This window comes from Thamnophis sirtalis, unplaced genomic scaffold (genome assembly GCF_051295495.1).
Source record: "Thamnophis sirtalis isolate CommonGarterSnake01/CBP01778 unplaced genomic scaffold, rThaSir2_p1.2 scaffold_12, whole genome shotgun sequence".
NCBI classification, from domain to species: Eukaryota; Metazoa; Chordata; class Lepidosauria; order Squamata; family Natricidae; genus Thamnophis; species Thamnophis sirtalis.
In genome coordinates, this window is record NW_028261392.1 from 66271366 (window position 1) to 66296027 (window position 24662).

General features: G+C 40.8%; 1 protein-coding gene across 1 annotated transcript; it reads left to right on the top strand.

Moving 5' to 3' along the window:
• Nucleotides 1-7092: 7092 nt before the first annotated feature.
• On the top strand, nucleotides 7093-22910 carry RGS18 (regulator of G protein signaling 18). Its single transcript, XM_087726215.1, has 5 exons — nucleotides 7093-7387; nucleotides 12402-12500; nucleotides 14834-14895; nucleotides 19079-19245; nucleotides 21695-22910. The coding sequence occupies exons 1-5, from the start codon at nucleotides 7272-7274 to the stop codon at nucleotides 21950-21952; spliced, it is 702 nt and encodes a 233-aa protein (XP_087582341.1). The 5' UTR covers nucleotides 7093-7271; the 3' UTR covers nucleotides 21953-22910.
• The last annotated feature ends 1752 nt before the right edge of the window (nucleotides 22911-24662 follow it).

Genomic DNA, 24662 nt, shown 5'->3' on the forward strand with positions numbered 1-24662 from the left:
AACCTCCCGAAAACGGCCCATTTTTCACAAAAACGGGCCCATTTTTTGCAAAAAAAAAGGGGGGGAATGAATAGCCCTTAGGAGGCTTGTAGAGTGTTCCTGGGGGGAGGGGGGACAAAATTAGCAAAAAACAGCCTGTTTTTTGTGAAAACGGGCCCATTTTTTGTCAAAAAAGGACATTAGGAAGCTTATAGAGTGGTCCTGGGGACTGGGGGGGAGGGAAATTGAGCAAAAAATGGGCTGTAGGGGGTGGGGTTTTAGGAGGCAAAATGCTGTGTTCAGTGTATAAGATACACCCAGATTTTAAGCCTCTTTTAAGCCTCTTTTTTGAGGGAAAAAGATGTGTCTTATACTCCAAAAAATATGGTAGATTATGAAACTCCTAGGAGAAAATAAAAAATATGTTAAGAAGAAAAGAATTGCTCCAGAATAAAGAAGTCATACATAGAAGCAAATGTTTTCAGGCTTCAGGAGGACTTTAAAAAATTATTAGTTCAGCCACTTTGTTAGTTGCATTGTTATCAGTAAGAGGGTCTTTCTGGGAGCTGAAATAGCTCTTTTAGGATTTTAAAAGCTTTTCAGAAGCCCTAGTTTGGATTATGTAAATATAAATCATATGAGCCCCTCAGAGGTGGGTTCCTACCAGTTTGCACCTATTCGGTAGAACCGGTTCGTCAAATCTACCAAACCGGTTAGAAGAGGTTCCACCAGTGGACCCGGAAAGCAGGCCACACCTACAGAAGAGCTTCCAAACTTTTTTGAAACCCACCACTGGTCCTTGGATATGATTATTCTACACTATCATGCTCATATTTATAAAACTCAGGGCCTCTCTGAAAGGTAAGGATGACGACTGCGTTTGTGGTGCAATCAGAACATTGCTTGTGTTGAAGTTGTTTTAACGCAAACCAAAGATGCCTTTTAAGAAACAAGTTTGCATCATATTCTTATGCATGCCAGTGCTGTGTGTGAAGTAATTTAAGGTGGTTCTGACAAGTGTCGTCGGCATCTTCATATCCGGTCACATGGGCGGCAAGCCACTCCCATCCGGTCACATGGGCGGCAAGCCACTCCCACAAAGGAGGCCACACCCACAGAGTAGGTTCGAACAATTTTTGAAACCCACCACTGGAGCCCCTATCACTACACCTAAACTCTTACAGGCCAACTCACTGTTTGCAGGTGAATTCTTCCAGGGCTTATATGACATTTAACAAACAAAAAAAAGGTGATGTGATATCTTAGAACATAAAACATAGAATAACAGGATTGAAAGAAACCTTGGAGGTCTTCTAGTCCAAACCCATGCTTAAGCAGGAGATCCTACTGTTGGAATACATGTTAAAATGTATTTTGCATTGCAACAACTACAGAATTATTCAGCCGGTAGATGGCAGTGTTTAGTTTGCATCTATGGTTATAAACTATGATTTATTTTGTTCCGAGGAGACTTTTTCCTGTCTCCTGTAGAAACCGTTAAAGTAGCAAGATCCGTGGTGCCTGTGCACTGTACATTTCATATGATCTATATGGCTAGGTAACCATCATCTGCTACCAATCTGTATGGCTATAGAATAATTATCTGCTACCATTTCTATGGAATAAAACAGAATTTCTAACAGGCTAGGGGCCCAGCTTCAGCCCTGCTTCAACCCAGTACCCAGTGTCAACCCAGAGATTAACACAGCTTTAACCCAGAGATAAAACCAGGTGTGGGATTCAGCTGGTTCAGACTGGTTCAGGTAAACCAGATGCTAATTTTGCATCTGGTCCGCCGAACCGGTAGCTGGAAGGACTGGCTGGACGCACCCACCCCACCCCACCCTTCTCAGGAGTCTCCATGTGTCTCATTCATCATACCAGGTAAATGCAGGGCTCTGGCAGAGGCTCTGGGAGAGCAAACAATTCCAGAAGTTCTGGAAATCCAGAAACGGGCCTGTTTCCAGCCTCTGGAAGGCCTCCAGAACCCGGAGAAGGTCACCCAGAGGCTCAAGGAAAGCCTCTGGAGCCTGGGGAGGGTGAAAATGCCCCCCACACAGACACACCATGGTGCAGGAGGCTGAGTAACACCACCACCCCAGCAACTGCGCAGATAATTTTTCAGTCCCACCCCTGGATAAAACCAAAGATTAACCCAGTATAAACTCAGATTAGAGAAAAGAATTATAAAATGCTTATGCCCCCACCCCACCCAACACACGTGTGAAACTGCTAAAAGGTTACAAAAATAGCAATAGCAATAGCAGTTAGACTTATATACCGCTTCATAGGGCTTTCAGCCCTCTCTAAGCGGTTTACAGAGTCAGCATATCGCCCCCAACAACAATCCGGGTCCTCATTTCACCCATCTCGGAAGGATGGAAGGCTGAGTCAACCCTGAGCCGGTGAGATTTGAACAGCCGAACTGCAGAACTGCAGTCAGCTGAAGTAGCCTGCAGTGCTGCATTTAACCACTGCGCCACCTCGGCTCTAAAGTGCATGAAAAATCTAATCTCAGCAGTAAACTATATTTGATTAGAAAATGATATCAAATCAAGCTGACGAAAGACCAGGATATGCACAATTATATAAGGCACACCTTGGAAATCGTTGCATGCCTGAGAGATATAAGAGGAGAAATAAAAAGATTTTCATGTCACAGCACTATCATTTAGTGGTTTACAGAAAGTTATGAAACGCTTGTCATAGAGCCTGATGTATGTCCAGAGGATGAGCTAACATTAGAATATGTTAAGGGAAAGCTTATAGATGAATAGAAGCATAAAACAGAAAGCATTAAGAGTGACAGAGGTGGGTTTCTACTGGTTCACAAAATTTTGAGTGAACCGGTAGTGGTAATTTGGCCTGGGGCGCAGAACCGGCAGCGACACAGGCTGGCCATGCCCATCAACCAGTTCCCCGATCTCTTCTGCCGTTGCCAGCATGTTTCTGTGCATGCGAAGAACAATTTACCATCAACTGCGCATGCACGAACAACACATGGCCGGTGCACACACAAGAAGTGAACCAGTACCAACTAGTACAGGAACCCACCACTGAATAGTGATAGTGCTTCTATCTGTGTTTCTATCAGAGAGTCTGTTTTAAAGATGAAAACTAGGAATAAAAACAGTTACATGAAGCAAGAATCATGGGAACTCTTTGCGTGCCAGAAAAAGGGTCATTTAAAAGCAGACTGCAGCATCTGGCAAGCTAGAATGCAAAAATTACAGAAAGCGAAAAGTGTGAAGAAGAAAAAACAACGATTTTTCTTCAGACAATGAACATGTTTTTTCAATCCGAAAGTTGCACCTCATCTTTGAAAGCATGGTGTGTTGATTCAGGAGCTATGAGTCACATGACAAAGACAGAAATTTCTTTACTCACCTTGACCAGAATAAAACAGAAAAAAAAAATCACCACAGCTAGCGGGCAAATAATAGAATCAGAAGGAATGGGAGATGGCTTTCTTTACTGTCCTATTTTTCAGAGTATCACCCGAAAGGTTCTTGTGAAAAATGTACTGTATGTACCTGCTACTGAATCTAATCTTTTCAGTGAAGAAGCTCACAAAACAGGGAAATATAGTGACCTCCAAAGAGCCATTGTTTTATCACAAAAGAGGATATCTTACTTGCAAAGGCCAAAATTACAGATAAAGCTGAACTGCAAGTAGTTAATACTGCGAAGGGGGAAACACATTCAAATTGCATTCACACATGGCACAGATTACTAGGGTTTAGAAGTCCTGATATAATAAAGAAATTAAATGAGAAAGACGATCCAAGTGGAATAAAAGAAGAAACCAAGCCACGAGAGATTTCAGTCAGGAGATCCACCAGAAGCAATAAACGTGTCACAGCCAAACATCTGCCCGATGTTGCTTGCAAAGCATTGAAACCCCAAGATGGGAAGGAGAATCCAAAAGAGTCTGAAGTCATCACCCTGGTACACCAACCCAGCCGGAGCTGGAGCTGGTGTCTCTGAAGTTCCAGTGCCAAGGCTGAAGCCATAGCAGCTCTGTGGACAGTCAAGACAGCAAAAAGAAAGAAAGAAAGAAAGATGGAAGGAAGGAAGGAAGGAAAGAAGGAAGGAAAGAAGGAAGGAAAGAAAGAAGGAAGGAAGGAAAGAAAGATGGAAGGAAGGAAGGAAGGAAGGAAGGAAGGAAGGAAGGAAGGAAGGAAGGAAGGAAGGAAGGAATCATAAGAAACAGAAAACAGAACTGAGAGCAGAAATGGAACTATTATAGGGAATAGCTGTTGAGTGGGGGTGTTGGAATACATGTTAGAATGTATTTTGTACTGCAACAACTACAGAATTATTTAGCAAGTAGATGGCAGTGTTTACTTTGCATCTATAATTTGGGGTTCCTTTTGTTCTGTGCAAATATTATATTAATTAAGAAAAGAACCGTGTGAGAAAAGTTAGAATGTGAAATGTTAAAACGCAGAGGTGAGATATTCATGTCTGTGAGACGTGTTCGTTTCTACTGAATGTTTCTGTGGCCAGCTAGAAGTCGCAGGATGTGAAACAGGATTCTGAGGTTCCACACAAAATTCTTACATACAAACATTTCAAAGCTGGGTTTCATGCTGCAGTTTCCAACTCACGTCGCTCTAAAGTAACTGTAGAAATTCACAATGAATATTGTGACTCAAATTATGGTGACGTTTTGTAGAGCTGTTATTCAGACATGATAAAGAAAGGGAGCTGGGGTTCATATTAAGCGGGTACAATATGTGCTTGAAGGAAATATACACACTTCGATTTGCAAATTGTGGGTGAAAAACTGCCGATCAAAAACACACCATCCAAGGGTCTCTTGTGTTTTGCCACTCAATATAACCTTCTTCACAGAGTTATCATATGATCAGAGGTGGGTTCCTACCTATTCGGTCCGGTACAGGCGAATAGGTAGTAACTCCAGCAGACACGTGACCTTACCGGTACGGCGCCATCTTGGTTTTCTGTTGTGCGCATGCGCAGAACAATCGTGGGAAAATGTATTTTTTCCCTTTTTACTGTTGTGCGCATGCGCAGACCATTTTAAGTACAAATTCCCCGCTCACCCACCCATCCCACCGAGTCATCCTCACCTCCCGGGTGGCTTCCCTGCCTAAGTTGCCACGTGGTGCCTGCTCTGCGCCCCAACTGAGCTGCCTCCTCCTCCTGCCTAGAGCTAGGTCTCTCTAGCCCACCCCACGGAGCTTGCTGCACTCCCCCTCCACCATCCCCACCGGGCTTGCAACCTTCCCTTCCCCGGTCCCTTCCAGGATCCCCACCAGCCCCATTTTGGCTCCCAGCAGGCGTCAGGGAATCCTGCTATGCCCAAAATAGAGCATGGCTAAATTTTGCCAATTTAGCAGTCCATCAAGCACAATACACAGCAGCCCCCCTTTCTATTCTTTTTAATACTGCATGAAGTTTTTGCTCTAGGCTTTTTTTTATACTGGTGAGGGGGGGAGAGGTTGGCAATGCCTGGGGATTTCTGGGAATTTCTCCTCTGTGTTAGAGGCACTAAAATAACCAAGATGATATAAAGTTTCCTGTTGGAGCAGGGGTTTGGACTAGATGACCTCTGAGGTCCCTTCGAGCCCTGGATTTGCTGTTTCAAAGCATCCTCCGAATCTGCATTTAGTGCTAGGTTTGTGGTCCTTCCTTCCTCTCTTTTTTTTCTCTCTCTTCCTCCCTCCCTCCTTCTGTCCATCCATCCATATCACATTCACTTTCCCTTCCCTTTTTCTCCCCTCCCTCCCTCCCTCCCTTCTACTATCGATTAGCTTAGCCTGAACAAGGATAGCTAGCTGCACTTTCAATAATCTCTCAACTTCCGTGCCAGAGGTCTGCAAGCATGGCAACTTTAAGACTTGTGGACTTCAACTCCCAGAATTCTCCAGCCAGCAGAACTGAATTCTGGGAGTTGAAGTCCACAAGTCTTAAAGTTTGCAGACCTCTACTCCATGCAGCCCACTGGGAATAAAAGCAGGGGGAGGGGCTTCAAGAAAGAAAGAAAGAAAGAAAGAAAGAAAGAAAGAAAGAAAGAAAGAAAGAAAGAAAGAAAGAAAGAAAGAAAGAAAGAAAGAAAGAAAGAAAAAAAGAAAGAAAGCGGGAGGGAGGGAGGGAGGAAGGAAGGAAGAAAGAGGGAGGGAGGAAGGAAGAAAGAAAGAAAGAAAGAAAGAAAGAAAGAAAGAAAGAAAGAGGGAGGGAGGAAGAAAGAAAGAAAGAAAAGAAAAAAAGAAAGAAAGAAAGTGGGAGGGAGGGAGGAAGGAAGGAAGAAAGAGGGAGGGAGGAAGGAAGGAAGGAAGAAAGAAAGAAAGAAGAAAGAAAGAAAGAAAGAAAGAAAGAAAGAAAGAAAGAAAGAAAGAAAGAAATCTTCACCATCTTCACCCATGTGCATGGAGTAGAGGTTAATACTTCATTCAGTATTAAAAAGAATAGAAAAAGGGGGATGCTGTGTATTGCTTAATGGACGAAATGGCAATTAGGCAAAATGGATGGCTAAACTGGCAGTGCCCACCCAGTCACATGACCACCAAACCACTCCCACCCGGTCACATGACTGCCAAGCCACGCCCGTAGAATAAGCCACTCCCACAGAACCGGCAGTAAAAAAAATTGACACCTGCCACTGCATATGAATGAAGACAACATTAGCCCATTCACAGAATCTTGCCCTCTTAGGAGTAGGTCTGGATGTCCCGAAATAAATAAAATAGTTTTAAAAAGCACTCAAAACAGCACAGCCGAAGTTAACATCACTGTCTTTTTCATCAGGGCCCAACTGGACAGCTACTTGCAGCCCTTTAAGCTATTTTAAGTCCCGTTTGGAAAAAAAAACTGTAATAAGAGGAAACCATATCAATTTCCCCCCTTGCTGCTCTGTGGGGCTGGTTTTGTTTAGTTCTGAGTGTAGTGTGCTAAAGGCCATCTTGTTTGACCAAATATCGCATTCATATCTGCTAACCACAAGCTACAACCACAAGTTGGGGGAAGGCCTATGTTTATCTTTCCAACTTGCAAAACATAAGCCCTTTTTTCTAATCTCTCTCTTTTGAAGAAATGACTTCTGGGTGGGGAAAAACAAAAGAGAACTTCTCTAAAAGGCCACGTGTGCTGATTATCACAGCAGCTGGGACTGCAGTGCAGGAGAACGTCCTACCAATTGAATAACCCAGGCCAAATAGTTTCAAAGTAAGTGCAACATCACAAGGAGCAATCCGGTCCTTGAGGATTTATTAAAGTTCAACAACCGAAGGAAGATCGGAGGGAGATCTAATCCGGCAGAGTGCAAAATGGAGAACCCGCTGGTTTTATCCCCTCAACTCAACTCGGCATCAAGAGTGAAAACGCTCTGCAAGATCATGAAATCCTTGAATAGAGAAGGGGCAAAGCCAAACACAGGAAACAGGTAAGAGACTGGGGGGTTTGGTTTCCACTGTTCATTACCTTTTTCTTTTCTTTTTTTAAACTTTCTTGCTCAGTGTGGAAAAGCCCAAAAGGACCTGAGTCCAGATTGCAATCCGCTACTCAGGGCAGAAAATAGCATGCAGGGCAGAGCTTTGAAAAGAAGAAGAGGGAAGGCCAGAAGTCTAAGAGGCAACAAGGGCTGACCTAGAGTTCAAAGAACGGAGAAGAAATTGTGAGAGAGGGAATAAATTCCATTGAGCCTTTCGCAGCTACAGGGGAGATAAGAGCATGTTCTTGTTTCAATGCAGGTTTTATTCAATCCTTACCCCTCCCCACCCAATAAATCAAGATGTAGTGAGGAGCCTGCAGTCTTGCAAAAATTACTAATTTTTATTGCAGGTAACAAATGTTGATAAATGCACAAACTGGTGCACATTTGGCCAAATACGTAGCATGAAGTGAAAACCGTTGCAAATATATGCATATTTTAGGATATTTTTTGGGGGGGGGAGAAGGGATTTCCCAATCCACAGAAAGAGCATACTCCTGAAAAGCTCTGTTAAAATCCGAAATTTATTTGTGCATTTCGAATGTTTGTGTAGGTTCCCAACTCCAACAGCGTGACCCTGGCAGAGTATAAAATGTTTAAATAGAAATATGAAAGAAAAAAGAACCATGTTTTGTTTTTCAAAGCAGAGCCAAGCAATTCAGTTAGTTGTCTCAGAAGTTGTTCTATAAAGTATCTCTCTCTGATGAAAAGCAAAATAAAACAACGAAGTAACAGTTTAAACAGTTCCCAATGACTAAGATCAGAATTCTGTATATGGAGATATGCGTTCCTCCTTTTGAAGTAAAAATGAAAGATGTTTAGCTAATTCATAATCAGAACTAAAGCTCTATGTACAAAGCTATTGTAAGATCTGGTATCAGGGCTGATCAAGACTAAGTACCTGTCCACACACCTACAGTCAAAAGAGGACAGATTTCAAAAGCATCCCCTCTCCCAAAATAAAAAATAAATTATGTGGATGTTAACATTGCTAAGAGTCAAAAGAAGTAGTTATCAACTCAAATCAATGTGTCCTTTAAGCAGAAAACAACATTCCCTGTCTTGATGAAGTTTAACTTCAGTTATACATATTTGCTAAAGAATCCTATCTCAGAACATTGGTCTCCTTTCAGAATGCCAACAATACTGGGAAAATGTATAAAGGGGAAAACACATTACTTCTGCTTATTGAAGGGCCAGTTCTTTGAAGCACAATTAAGAAATAATTTAATTTAATTAATTTAATTTAATATCCTCCAATACTGTTTGGTTTTCTTTAAGTGCTGCTCTGAAATCCCGCATGACAATTGAACATTGTTTTTTTCCCCCAAGTACCTAAACCCAATACATGGTTATGTTTCCTTGCATGCCAAGAAAGCCGAGCCGAGGTGGCACAGTGGTTAGAGTGCAGCACTGCAGGCTACTTCAGCTGACTGCAGTTCTGCAGTTCGGCTGTTCAAATCTCACCGGCTCAGGGTTGACTCAGCCTTCCATCCTTCCGAAGTGGGTAAAATGAGGATCCGGATTGTTGTTGGGGGCAATATGCTGACTCTGTAAACCGCTTAGAGAGGGCTGAAAGCCCTATGAAGCGGTATATAAGTCTAACTGCTATTGCTATTGCTATTTTATTGTATGGGGATGCCCTGTTCCTTTCTGGACGGGATCCAATGGTTTGACCACTTGCTCCCTTTCTCACGCTGTGAACACTGGCAGCGCAACATTTCTAAAGTTTGCAACCAAGAACTACTCCTCTTGGCTGGATTTTGTGATCACAGATCCAGTCAAAGAGAGAGAGAAAAAATGGTCATTTGCAGCAGGGCCTTGGAGTTTAACCAAGGTTTGCTTGTGTGTGGCTACTCACATTGAAAGGGTATGCCAACATCATCCTTGTTAAGAATGTCAGCACAGAGTGGCAAATGAAACCTGCAGTATCATTGCAATGCAAATGTTATATTTTCAAGATTCCAGTAGTTTTTCGTTATTCCATGCCTGGGGCACATATTCAGGCCTCATGATATCATCATACCGATTCTCTTTTAGTTATTTTTTTTTTTCCCCTTTAAGTATTTGCACACTTGCAAATTTTGGATTTCCTGCAAGCCTGTTAACACTTCCGTACTGGGCACAACTGATAGCTGGTACGTTTTGGTTATGTAAACAGCAACACTCATATCTTTAATACTGGAAAGTGAGGAAGTGGTTTCTTGTTTATATGTATGATGATTTGAATAAATACAAAGAAACCAAACATGCAAAGTAATAGACAAATGTCAGCTTTGTGATGTTTAGCAATAATACTTGGGGGGGGAAAAAACACACACACAAAACCTTAGTCATGTTGCTATGCTAGGCTGTGATGCAAATAATGAATATTGATTGCATACTTACAAAATTTCTAAGTTCTTAGATTATTTTTAAAAAATTTAGTTTGTAAAGTGTTACGTTGGATATTATGTACATGAAGCTAATTGTTTTCCTAAACACTTATACGTTTGCCTATCTTTGGTGGTCTATCCAGATGGTCAGGTTGCCATGTTCTGGATCTCCTGGGTGACCAGTGTCACTGATACAACCTACAAAGTGTCCCTTCTCTGCCATTTGCAGCCTTTGGAGATTGTCCACATCAGGAAACAAACTCCACAAAACAGCAATAGCCATAGCATCATTCCATAGTGCTTTATAGCACTCTCTCAAAGCTTTACAGTGTTAGCATAATGGCCCCAACAATCTGGGTCATTTTACCAACCTTGGAAAAATGGAAGGCTGAGTCAACCTTGAGCTGATCACAATTGAACTCTAAGCTGTGGGAAGAGGTGGCCTGCTATACTGCATTCTAACCAATGTGCCACCACAGGTCCTAGACTAAAACTAACCTTCAATGAGATATACTCTATGGACATGTTGTGATTTTCCTCTCACTTATATCTTACTGATTCAGGGAAGAGCCAGCTTGAGTCTCTTCCTATAACTGTCTTTTTTTTTTCTTTTTGTAACAGCTTGTGAATATTTCCATCAAGGCTGTCTCTTTGTTCCTTGTTATAGATCAGTTTCCTTCCTCCCCCAGATATAATCCTGACCTGCCAGCCTTCAAGGAAGCCATGAATATAGCAATAGCAGTTAGACTTATATACCGCTTCATAGGGCTTTCAGCCCTCTCTAAGCGGTTTACAGAGTCAGCATATCGCCCCCACAGTCTGGGTCCTCATTTCACCCACCTCGAAAGGATGGAAGGCTGAGTCAACCTTGAGCCGGTGAGATTTGAACCACTGAACTGCTGAACTAGGAGTCAGCTGAAGTGGCCTGCAGTGCTGCACTCTACCCACTGTGCCACCTCGGCTCTTGGCACCCCCCACCCCCGGTATTGGGACTAGATTATTAGTGAGACCCAGCATTGTGCATGTACTATGTGAGCAAGAATTTTTTTACAAACACCTTGATAAATTGAATTTTAATATACATTGTATTTTTATCCACTGTTCATTGTTCCATTGCTTAGATAGACAGCCATATAAGTTTGTTAAACAAATAAGCAAGATTTGATGCCATCTAGAAGCTTTGGATACAATGCCTCGAATTTTCAAGCTGCATGGTTATATTTGGGGAGAACCAGGCTGTACCAATTCAATACACAGCCTGTATTCAACTCTCAAAACTTTGGCTGTGGTCTCCAGAAAACTTTGCTATTTATGATGAAAGAGAAGGATGAAATACTGAAATGCTTGAAAATTAGATTAAATGTCATCAGATTAAATGTAACTGAGGTTTAGCTTTTTTTTCCCCTATCCTTTTTGTAGGTTAAGGAGGCCACTCAGATGCCAGATGTTTTATCCATAAAAAGATGTATACGCCTATGCATACACTAATCCTCTTTTTCTATATTCATTATAGTAACTAAAACACAATACAAGTAATATGGGTGCAAGAGAGCTACGGTTAAACATCAAACTATGAGTTCTAGTCCCTCCTTAACTCTGAAGCCAGCTGGATGACTATGGGCCAATCACCTTCTTTTCAAAGTAGGCAATCACAAACCACTTTTGAAAAACCTTGTCAAGAAAACTTCAAAGCATAAAAAAGAAAATAGTGGTGCAAGAAAAAATAAGTTCTAATGCTAGTTTTAATGGATGAGTAGTTTGGCTGAATGCTCCACTTCCATTTTGTTCTTGTCTCTTGAGGTGATAGCATCTACTTGTACAAATCCTATGATAGAGCAAGCAAGGAATCAGAACAGAGGAAAGGAGAGCCATTATTATACCATATCATCAGCCCCTTCGCATCGTTTGATATTATCAAAGAAAGCAGCACTTTCTGTGGCAGCGATACACTAGCTAATGCATTCAATGAAATTTGAATGCATCATGAAACGTGTTTCGTTTTAATCATTTCAGCTACTGAATTTCCTCTTTTGTATCAGAAGCTCCTGATCTCAGCCTGGCTTCACTAAGATTAAGCCTATTCCTCCCCCCCCCCCCCTCAAGTCCCTACTGGTCTTGTCCTAAAAGTAAATGCGATAGACTAGCAACATGAAAAGATGTTCATTTACCCTTTGCAGATGATTCGGTATGTAAAAATATTCAGAGGTGTAAGTGAGAAATAGCAATAGCAATAGCAGTAGACTTATATACCGCTTCATAGGCCTTTCAGGCCTCTCTAAGCGGTTTACAGAGAGTCAGCATATTGCCCCCAACAATCTGGGTCCTCATTTTACCCACCTCGGAAGGATGGAAGGCTGAGTCAACCCTGAGCCGGTGAGATTTGAACCGCTGACCTGCTGATCTAGCAGTAGCCTGCAGTGCTGCTTTTAACCACTGCGCCACCTATTCTTCTCTCCTGCAAATGGGAAAATAGCATCAACGTTTATGGAATCATTTGTGAAAAGGAAGCCATGAGCTTTGCAGAGCACTCTGAGCTGGCAAGAGAGAAATGTTTGAAAAATATTACTGCAGTAACTTTCATTTTCTTGTAGATCTCTCGAAAAAAGGAACCGGCTAAGTCTCTTGCATAAATCTGAATTGCACCCAAATATGAATTTTGACAAATTTGAACAACTAACAAAAGCATCAAGGTGAGACTTGTGTTGGAAATTAGCGAAATATATAATTAAGAAGAGTGCCCTAAAGAAGCAGTCGTATTTAATTCAGCACATCTATTGCATGCCTATCTTACAGGCTTGTTTTGATTTTGGCATCATTGTCAATCAGCGTTTTCTCAACCTTAGTAATTTTAAGATGTATTGGCCTTCCGAAAGTCTACTAAGACCTGGCTATTCCGGCAGGCCTGGGGCTGTTGACCTCATGAATGAGGTCCAGCCCCCATTAAGACTGAGTGCATGATGTGTCTTTCAACCTGCTTTTTCTCTCTATTTTAAATTTTTTGTATTCTTTTAGTGTTGTTTTGATGTAAGATGCCCAGAGTCCTTCGGGATTGGGCGGCATATAAATTCATTAAACTTTAAACTTTAACATTAAACTTTCAACTCCCAACTTTATTTACTACAGTGAAAGATATTCAAAAACCCCACCCCCAAATGCTAAAGGAACTTGCAAGCAAAAAAAAACCCTCTTAAAGAATTGAAACATTTGAGGGGAAGTGGAGGGGAGGTGTCAGTATAGTACTAATATGATGGTTCATCACCACGTTTTGATAAAGATCAAGGAACATTTCTCAGTTCCTTTGCACCATTGTGCAGCTCAGTGATGGCCCCTCAAACACAGATTCGTGCATCTATGATGCTGTTTATGAGATCTCACAGAATTTTTGAAATTCCTAATAGAATTCTTACAAGGCTTTTTGCTTTTTTTAAGAGTTATTTTTTGCAGGGACCACATCTTCCCACAATCCTTTTTTGCTCTGTTACTTGGTATGGTTTTGTGACATCTTGCGTGCTGTTTCTTTCTTTCTTGATGTGAACTTTGTAAAAATGGTTAAGTGTTAGACATTTTCAATATCAATTTTAATATCAATTTCCTTAAGACTTCAACTCATAGCATTTTCCACCCAGTATACCAGCTGGGGAGTTCTGGTAGTTGAAAGAAACATTGCCTTAATATATTAACGTTTTTCAATTGTCACATACTCTTTTTCTCAGTGTATATATCATTATGAAGTCTTCTTTTTGTGTGTGTGTATGTTCTCAGCTATAGGTTCACTGACATTCTGAAGACTAGTTTCCACTTCAGTGGAATAAATATTTGTGACTTGACTTCTGATTTCTGTTTGAAAAGACATAGTCCTCCACTTTCAACCATAATTGGGATGAGAATTTTCGTGGCTAAGTAAAGCAATTGTTAAGGGAATCTTACCTGATTTTATGAGGGGTTTTTTTTTTTGCTACGGTTGTTAAGTGAATCCGTGCAGTTGTTAAACAAGTTATGCAGTAGTGAAGCAAATCCAGCTGCCCACTGACTTTGCAAATGGTAATTTGTTCCGTCTCAGCTAGGTTACCAAGCCTGTCTGCTATTGTCTTTATTTCCTCATTATTTGTTTCCCCCTGCAAATGAATTTCCCTCTAAATTAATTCATTTTGCACACTTCTCCAGGGCTGCACTGCATATTACGATCTATCTAAAATCAAACTTTCTCAACTGCTTGTGAAAGAAGCCCAGAACGTGCTTGAAAAGGTCACTTTCCAAACTTTTTAGCAGAAGAATGGTTGAGAGTGTTCAGTGTGCTACTACTGGTCTTTGACCTTGTACCTTTCGGTGAGCTACAAGGTCAAAGACCAGTGACCACTCTGGACAATTTGACATAGCTGGCTTAAAAAGAAAAGAAAAGAAACCTTCTTTCTTGTCTCCTAAATTAAATATAAGCCCTTCCAAAACAGCATGGCATTTGGTGAAAAAGTCATTAAGTTGCTGTAAAGAAATGGTGGGCTTATGCCCCGGCACCACTGCTATGGTATCCTTCTTTCTGAATGCCATAAAGCTTCCTGTGTAATGTTAAAAATAGCCCCTGTGGTCGCAGTCTCTTCGGCAGTCTTCTAAACCACATCTCAGTGTGAACAATTCTCTTTCCTTCCCAAGCTTCTATGTACAGAACCGTTTCAAAGATCATTGACGCACCACAAACAAAACAGCCTCTTTCGGTTATTTATTTATTTTGAAAGAACAAAGGTGTCAAACATGCATTTACGTATTTAAAAAAAATTAAGGGTGTACAATAAAATGACTCAGAAGGCAGCACTTCCTTTCAATACATTGATTATTTTCATAATTTAATAGGAAAAACATCAGCGAAATCAGACCAGGAGCTTTTTGAAGCTTTTTTCCCCCCTCTAAGAAATCCTTACTCAGTACCATGAGAAACACGACAGACTGAAATCAACCAGAGATAAAATATATTAAGAAAATCTGCAAGTATCTACCCAACAGGTGACGCCTCTGTTTTTGTCTTGTGCAGTGAGTCCCCTGAATCTGTGAAAAAATGGGCTGAATCTTTTGACCAGCTGATTTCTCACAAAGGTTGGTGTTGATGTTTTCAACTAGCATTATGTTCCATTACAGTTCCAACATCTCAGAAGCAAGGCTGTTTCATGCAAAATATATTTTCATTATTCTTCTGCGATGAAGGATTAACCATGTGTAAAGGGAAGAAGTCTATTAAGTTTGACTGCCAGACTGCTGTATAAAATGGCCTTGAATTTTGATCGCTACCATAAAAGCTTAGAAGTATTGAAGCTTCAGTAGTGGAGAAAATTATTCAAGGAAGAAGTGGGTATTTTATTAATCCTTAAAGACTAATGTTAAATATGTTATGTAATGCAGTGTTTCTCAACCTTGGCAACTTGAAGATGTCCGGACTTCAACTCCCAGAATTCCCCAGCCAGCGAATGCTGGCTGGGGAATTCTGGGAGTTGAAGTCCAGACATCTTCAAGTTGCCAAGGTTGAGAAACACTGATGTAATGCACAATGAACAATTATGTAATGGAACTTGTGACTATTAACTTGGATAGGAACTTCTGGGTATTCCTATCAATTGTGATTTAGGATGTCAATATTACAAACAAAAATTATTTGATGTTTTTAATCCAAAGTTGAGTATATACCATTGAAAAGGAAACAAAAAGTCAAACAATTTTAAAGTTCAATTAAGGGAAAAATCCACTCAATGAAAATGGCTGTTGATTATGACATCATCAGTCAACAGACCAATCATCTTCCTTTCCCATTTCCACTTGAAAATTTCAGGTCTTCCTAGCAAAGATATACAGCAGCTTTCAATTATTCTCAGTAACTGTATATTAAACTATAGCTTCTAAATATATCCTTAGTGCTTATTTAATATTTTTATAATGTTATATATTGCTATGTCTAGTCATCTTTTGCTGGCCCATAGCTCAATATGCATTGCCTACAGGCTACCTTGCTGGGCCTCAGACAGAGTTTTGAGTGACCTGGTGAGACCTGACTTTAAAAAGTAGCACTGGAAGTGAATTAATCAGCATACACTACCAGCAACTTTTGAGTTAACACTCGACGCATGCCCATTGCAATGTGCATATGTTTGGATTGGTAGGATCTATGCATAAACATACATAAACATGTGGTGGCTCAGTGGCTAGGACGCTGAGCTTGTTGATCAGAAAGGTCGGCAGTTTAGCGGTTCAAATCCCTAGTGCTGTGTAACGGAGTGAGTCCCCGTGACTTGTCCCAGCTTCTGCCAACCTAACAGTTCGAAAGCATGTAAAAATGCAAGTAGAAAAAATAGGAACCACCTTTGGTGGGAAGGGAACTGTTCTGTTCACCTTTGGCATTTAGTCATGCCGGCCACATGACCACGGAGACATCTTGAAAAGGAGATGAGCACTGCTCACTATAGCCAGGAACAACTAGCACATATGTTTACTTTTTCCTTTTCATGCATAAACTCCATTGGATTAGAGGAGAAGAAAATATTATTTCTTTTTACTAAACAAGCCAATAGAAACCTCCAGAAAGATGGCCAGGTTTTGTGCTATTGCTGTCTTTGAACAAAGACTAATTGTTTAGGTTCCCATAAGTTTTCTTACCATGGCACTTATAATGCGAGCCCTTTAAATGTGTTTCTGCACTTTTTATATAGGTTTTGTAGGCACTGTATTCTAAACCATTTATCCATTCTAAGATATTGCTCAATGTCTGTAATTTATATTAAGATTTTCTATAAATTATAGGATAGCATTACTGTAGATATTTAAAAAACAGCTGTGCGTTGGATTAAGAGTAATAAAACATACTCAAGTATCCTGCGCTATAATAAAGTAAACTTTATTATATAAATTGTAATAAAAATGAAAGTGCTTGATAACTGGTGGTAAGAAGCAATAAAATAAATGTAAGATAAGATTTGACTGAAATCGGGAGATATTTTATTTATGGTTTCAGACTTTAGCCTGATCCAACACAGCAGCTCTTTGCATTTTACAGTTCTTTTATTTTGCTGCCAATATTTATATATTTTCATTGTTTGTGTGTGTGTGTGTGTGTGTGTGTGTGTGTGTGTGTATAAATTTTTCAGATTTACTAAGATTCTTCTTGAGATAGATCAGCTAGGGGGTCTATGAAGTATTGCAAATAGTATTTCTGTATTTTTTTTTTCTCCCATTCAATTGTGCCTGATTCTCAGAGACTGCCTGGACAAGTCCCTGCAGTTATCTTGGCAAGGTTACTCAGAGGTGGTCTGCCATTGGCTTCTTCCTAGGGCTGAGAGAGAATGACTGGCCCAAGGTTGCTCAGCTGGCTTCGTGCCTAAGGTGGGACTAGAATGAATGGTCTCCCAGTTTGTAGCCTGATGTGCCTTCATCACTGCACCAAAATGGTTCTCATCCACTAATATAAGTGAAACCAAATCCTGCAGTCAAAATATTATCGAGAGCCAGTATCCAAAGATCAATCAAATCTATAGTTAATGTGAAGATTGAACTATATTTGTGGATGGTAGTGAAATTCTAAACTCAATAGCATAAATGGTGCATATCAAATGCCTCTCTCTCTCTCTCTCTCTCTCTCTCTCTCTCTCTCTCTCTCTCTCTCTCTCTCTCTCTCTCTCTCTCTCTCTCTCTCTCTCACACACACACACACACACACACACACACACACACACACACACACACACACTCCTATTGGTCTCTGAACGCGCTTCAAGGTGCTAGTTATCACCTTTAAAGCCCTACATGGCTTAGGACTTGGATATCTGAGAGACCGCCTCCTGCCACATACCTCCCAATGGCCAATAAGATCTCACAGTGCCGGCTGGTGGCCCCTCGGGGGAGGGCCTTCTCTGTAGCTGCTCCGGCCCTGTGGAATGATCTACCCGTAGAGATCCGGACCCTTCCCACGCTCCCGGCCTTCCGAAAAGCCACTAAAACCTGGCTATTCCAGCAGGCCTGGGGCTGTTGACCTCATGAACGAGGTCCAGCCCCACCTAGACAGAATGTATGGTGTGTTGTTTTTAAATTTGTTTCTCTTTTTCTATTTTCAACTCTTATCTTTTATCTTGTTTTTGTAAGCTGCCTGGAGTCCTACGGGATTGGGCGGCATATAAATTTATTAAATTACTAATTACTAATTATCTATCATCCACTATCATCCATCTATCTATCTATCTATCTATCTATCTATCTATCTATCTATCTATCTATCTATCTATCTATCTATCTGCTATCTATCTATCAGCTATCTATCTATCTATCTATCATCTATCTACACACACACACAGACACACAAATGAGCTGGATGTTTTTGAAATAAATATGAGCTGGATGTCAAGCTGGATGTTTTTGAAATTACAAATGAACATGCATATATAATTAATATATAAATGAATCCAGTTGAAATTGTCATTGATCTAAACAGTCTAATCTTCCCATTCTTAGACCAAACAAGAGGTACATTGGAAAGAAAATGACATATTTATTACAGGGAATCCTCAGGTTAAGACAGAGTTCTCTTCCCTACCTCTGTCTTTAACCTGAACTTATATTTAAATGGGAATTTATACTTACAAACAGACTACCTATTACATTGGACTTCCTCAAGCACTATGCTGTCAGGAACCCCTAAAAATTGTTGAAAACAGGCTGTATATGAAAAATGCACAGCTTCACCACTTTGTCAGCCCGAAGAAGAAGAATGTCATCTGCCATATTTATTAACAGGCAGTCAATTTACATCTAAGGTTTGTCTTTAAATTATATGTTTTTAATCTGGGTGCTGCCTGTCAGGGATGGGTTGCTGCCAGTTTAGCCGGATCGGGCGAACCAGTAGTAGCAGTGGCAGGAGACTCCGCCCACCTGCCTGGATTCTTCTGCACATGCGCAGAAGCATTGTGCGCGCGTGAGCATGTGGCCACGAGTGAACCAGAAGTAAAAATACTAGAAACCCCCCACTGCTGCCTGTAAGTTTCTCAAATTAAGCTTTGATTCTTCCAAAAACTTTTCTTATTTACTGTATTCAAAATGAACCTCCACACAGTGAAAATCTGGGACATTATTTTTGCTTATCCTTTACCATACAAATCACAGTTATTGTTCCAGGACTAACTTTAAAAAAATATATGTGTAATTTAGGGAGAGAATTAACTCAGAAACATCTGAAAATGGTAGTGAGAAAATGTCATCCTGTTTTCTTTGCTGTTCCTTTGATTACCTGTTGTTTATTTCGTAGCTGGCTTAGATGCATTCATTAAGTTTTTGAGAAGTGAGTTTAGTGAAGAGAACATTGAGTTTTGGATGGCATGCGAAGAGTATAAGAAAAGCAAAGATGCTTCCCAACTCCCACTCAAAGCAAAGACAATTTACGAGACATTCATTGAAAGAGAATCACCAAAAGAGGTACAGTGAAAATACTTCTCTTAACACAACTGGTCTCCTAAAATCTTAAAGATTCTGTCTGCAGGGAGAGGATGTCAAAGTAATGTTCACGACATCCATGTCCTCTTGACTTCTCCGCCCTCCACCCTATCCCAAATCTCAACATTGAAACTTATTTCTGGGAAAATTTGCAATAGCCTTGTGTTTTGTACCATAGAATGTCATTTGGAATGAATCCCTTTTTGAAAAGGGTTAAGAGTATTTAGAACGTGCTACCACAAGAGTATCCCAGAAGTGAAACAGGAACAAAGAGTGAAACTATCACTTGCTGAGAACTTTATCTGTCTATTTTTATGGCTACTTGTACTGTATAAGAATTATTCTTCCTCAGTCTTCTGAAGCAATAATTACTGGTGCAATTATTACATGCAAGTTATTACTAACACATTGGCAAGATTTCAGATAAGACAAATGAATAAAATGAATCATCAATTTGAGCACAGTATTCAGAATAATAACTGCAATGCTTTAAGTAGATTAAAGAAATTGATTGCAGATTTGTTCAAAAGACAAGAGTTAAGGATGCATATTAATTACATGTAATAGTAAATAAATATTCAGATATACTTCATGCATTGGCTTAGATGTTATTTATACTTACCTATCAAATGTCTATCATGTGTCATGTATTGAAGAAAGGAAAGCATCTACATAGCATGTCAAATTATGTCTAGGAGATTATTATGAATTGTGCAATCCATTAGAACATTCCAGTCAAGTGATGGTCATACAAATTGAACAAACTAAGTTATAGAAAGAAACTTTCTTCTTCTTCTTCCTTGCAAATATTGACAAAGATTAAAACTAACTCTACCCTCCTTTTGAAATAATATAACATTAGTACAACTGGAGAGGTATCCATTCTAAATCCTACGAAATAAGTGATGAACATTGTCAATGCTTTACTGTGCTCTGTTCAATTTTCAGGAAAAAAAATTAAAGAAATTGGAGCACACACTTCTTGTCACTGAAAAGCTACTGTGCCCCCCTTCAGTTTTGTTTGTTCTCATATAAATGTTCAGCACTTTAAATTCGATTTCCAGAAAGTGCCTCGGAGCATATAGAATGCAGATGTTGCCCTTGTCTGTAGTATGTTACAGCAGCTGCCATGTGATCCCAGGCAAAGACCCAGCTTGTCAAGGTGTTGCAGGCAGGTGTTTACGGTTTCTCGAATAGATATCCAGTTGACATAAGCCTATGAGACATATGCTCCCTAAAGACTCATTATTGAAACTTCAGCATGGATGAGACTAAAAATATTCCCATCACACTTCTTGACCATGCTTCTCATAAAATCTGAATGTAGCAGATTTCTTTACAATACTTGGGTAAGAATTGAATTGAATTGAATTGAATTTATTTCATTTATATGCCGCCCTTTTCCCCGAAGGGGACTCAGGGTGGCTCGCAATCCAAGTCAAGGGAAGGGGTACAAATAAAGAATAAAAAGACGAACAAAACAATACACAATTTAAAAAGCACACAACAGCCATACCATTCGAGGGAGGGGGCAAAAGCTCATTAGCCCTAGGCCTGTCGGAATAGCCAGGTTTTAAGGGCTTTGCGGAAGGCCTGGAGGGTGGTGAGGGTTCGAATCTCCACGGGGAGCTCGTTCCAGAGGGTCGGAGCAGCCACAGAGAAGGCTCTCCTCCGGGTGGTCGCTAGTCGGCATTGGCCGGCGGATGGAATTCAGAGGAGGCCTAATCTGTGGGATCTAATTGGTCTATTGGAGGTAATTGGCAGCAGGCGGTCTCTCAAGTACCCAGGTCCAATACCATGAAGGGCTTTATAAGTGACGACTAGCGCCTTGAAGCCCTATCCGAAGACCGATAGGCAGCCAGTGCAGCTCGCGGAGGATAGGTGTTATGTGGGTGAACCGAGGTGCACCCACGATCGCTCGCGCGGCTGCATTATGGACAAGCTGAAGTCTCCGAATGCTCTTCAAGAACGTATAGGATAAGAAATCAATACTTTATATCCATGATGGTGAACCTATGACACATGTGCCACATGTGGCATGCAGAGCCCTCTCTGCAGGCATGCGAGTTGTCACCCTAACTTAGCTCCACTGCGCATGTACACGTGCCTCCCGCTGGCCAGCTGGTTTTTGGGTCTGCCGCGCATGCGTGGAGGTTACCTACGCATGTGTGGGATGTGCAGGAGAGTTGTACACACGTGTGGGATGCATGCATGGGGATCACGCACACATGCTCGGGGAGGGGTGCATGCAGGGGTCACATGCGACTGCATGGGGCGGTGGGTCACGCATGCAATGCATTATGGGTGCATGTGTGCGTGTACTTTCAGCAAACAGTGATGAAAAGGTTAGGCATCTCTGCCTTATATGGACAAATTGGGAATATCCAACAACCTTCCATTTCATCAAATGTTTTCTTCTTTTTTTGTCTAGGTCAACCTTGATTTTAATACCAAAGCCTCTGTAAATCAGAATATGGCTCATCCAACGCTCAACACATTTGATGCTGCACAGAACAAGATTTATGCCCTGATGGAACAAGACAGTTATCCGCGCTTCTTGAAGTCTAACCTTTACTTAGACATCCTCCATGGCAGACCTTTAGGCTGCTCGGCTCTTCGACGGAGATCACGTTCTTTTACCTTCAATGACTTCAAAGATGCCCAGCCAGATTTTGCTGTCTGGCTGTAAAAGTTAATTTCCTTTCGACCCCCATCTTCATGCCAATGAAGGGGCATCATTGCCTCAAATACTTTAGATAGGGGAAGTTATCATAGCACCCACAGAATTGTTTCTATTTTGTTTTTATCTTGTTTACTTGATGATCAAATCCAAAGGTTTCAGTTTCATTTATTGCATGGATGGTCAAGATTTTTTTACTACTCTCAGATACTCTCTATTAAATAAGGCCTTTCTGAGCTGCAAAAATTTGGATGACCATTAAAGAGCAAGAAAGAATTAGTTTTATATCTCTTCACTGCAATCTAGTGATTGTCTGTATTTCTGCAATCCATGTATAGTGCACCTAATAATGTGAAGGCCAAGTCCGTAATAAACAGTAGCACATTTAACAATAATGGCTATGGATATGCACACTCATAAATAGAAATATGTTTATTGTGTACAAAACCTAAATACAATACGTGGCATTAAAGCAGGGAAATCCTGCCTCTTACCGTGTGGGAATGATTTTTTGTAAGAACATCAGATAGCATTATTCATCCAGCATTAGAACTTCCAGTTTGCTTTCTTTATATTCTATGAAAGCCGTATATCACATTTTGAGACATGGCAAAGTGTGAAAATATTCAGGCTCAACATTATGCTTCCTAATGTGAAAGAGTGGAGAGATACATTCAACAATTTAGAAAGAATAAACACATTCTCAGAAGTTTGGTTTTAAATGTGACCCAGAAAAGCATTGAATAAATTGAGGAACAAGAAGTACATATGCCTAGGATAAACTCTTTAGAAATTCAGTTTGGTGTAATAGTAAAGGCATCAGGCCAGAACCTGAAAGACCACAAGTTCTAATCGTGCTGAAGCATGAAACCTGTTGGGTAACCTGGGACCAGTCTAGGAAGCAGACAACAGTAAATCATGTCTGAAAACCTTCCCAAGACGCCTGGAGGGACCTTATCCAGGCAGTTATAAGAGCAGAGGTGGTGCAGTGGTTAAATGCAGCACTGCAGGCTACTTCAGCTGACTGCAGTTCTGCAGTTCGGCTGTTCAAATCTCACCGGCTCAGGGTTGACTCAGCCTTCCATCCTTCCGAGGTGGGTAAAATGAGGACCCGGATTGTTGTTGTGGGCAATATACTGACTCTGTAAACCGCTTAGAGAGGGCTGAATGCCCTATGAAGCGGTATATAAGTCTAACTGCTATTGCTATTGCTATTGCGATAAGGAGTCAATTCTGATTTGATGGTACACACACAACCCAAAACAATAAACCTTACAGAATGTAGGGGAATTGGTGCCTGATTCAATCTTCTTAGGATAATGTAATTAAAAAACAAAGAGGGCACAGAATTGTCATATTTTCCCTTTCCTGTGAAACCACGATCAGAAATCTTTTTTGACGTAGGTATAAAATTGTAAGAGAGGACCGATAATTCAGAAGAAAAAAAAAAGAATACTTAAAAACTGTTCAAATCTGCTGTCAAGGATACAAACCCAGGATTTCGCAAAGTACAAGTGATGGATTGCCATGGGAACCGGGTACTTAGAGCAGTGTTTCTCAACCTTGGCGACTTTCAGTCCTGTGGACTTCAACTCCCAGAATTCCCCCAGCCAGCATAGCTGGCTGGGGGAATTCTGGGAGTTGAAGTCCACAGGACTGAAAGTCGCCAAGGTTGAGAAACACTGAGTTAGAGGACTCTTTGTTAGGATTAGGCCATTTGAGAAACCTCTGATTAGGAGTAAAGGAACAAACTAATCTAGGAAATGCAGTGTTCCCTTCCCAAGGATATGCCTAAAGACAATCCATATAACTATGTATGATGACAGAGGATGTATACAAAGTCAGAGAAATAGGCAGAATGTTGAGTTTGAGAATTCTGTAAGACTCTGCCTTAAAATCTTATGCGGGCTACTGTACTTTACTTTTCTGTTAAAATCTGCACCATTTGTATGTTCAGTGTGTACATTTGTAAATAAAGAACAGTGTGACGTTCTGAGAAGACTTTTGTTATCTCTTTCCAAACAAGAGAGAAACATGGATACCCATCTTATATGGCTATATCAGGGCTCAAACCAATAGGAAAAGTGTATTTGTACAAAATATTCCTATTTCTTTAACTACGTAGTTTAAGGCTTCCGCAAATCTATCATGCTTTCCCTCCCAGAAAAGTAAATGTGGACCCTTTGCTTGCACCGTCAAAAGAAAATTAGCAAGTTTATTCTGTTGCGGAGGTTAGAATGACCTAAAGTTTATTTCTTTTCCTTATGCTACAGTTTTAAAGATCTGGTTCAGGGAACTTTAACCTCTTTGCTTTATATTACCGCCAATTACCTCCGCTAGACCGATTAGATCCCACAGATTAGGCCTCCTCCGAATTCCATCCGCCGGCCAGTGCCGACTGGCGACTACCCGGAGGAGAGCCTTCTCTGTGGCTGCTCCGACCCTCTGGAACGAACTCCCCGTGGAGATTCGAACCCTCACCACCCTCCAGGCCTTCCGCAAAGCCCTTAAAACCTGGCTGTTCCGACAGGCCTGGGGCTAAAGAGCTGTTGCCCCCGTCTCGAATGGTATGACTGTCGCGTGTTTTAAATTATGTATTGTTCTGTGTCGTTTTAATTTTTTCATTTGTATCCCCCTTCCCTGGTTTCAGTTGTGAGCCGCCCTGAGTCCCCTTCGGGGGAAAAGGGCAGCATATAAATAAAATAAACATTCAAACATT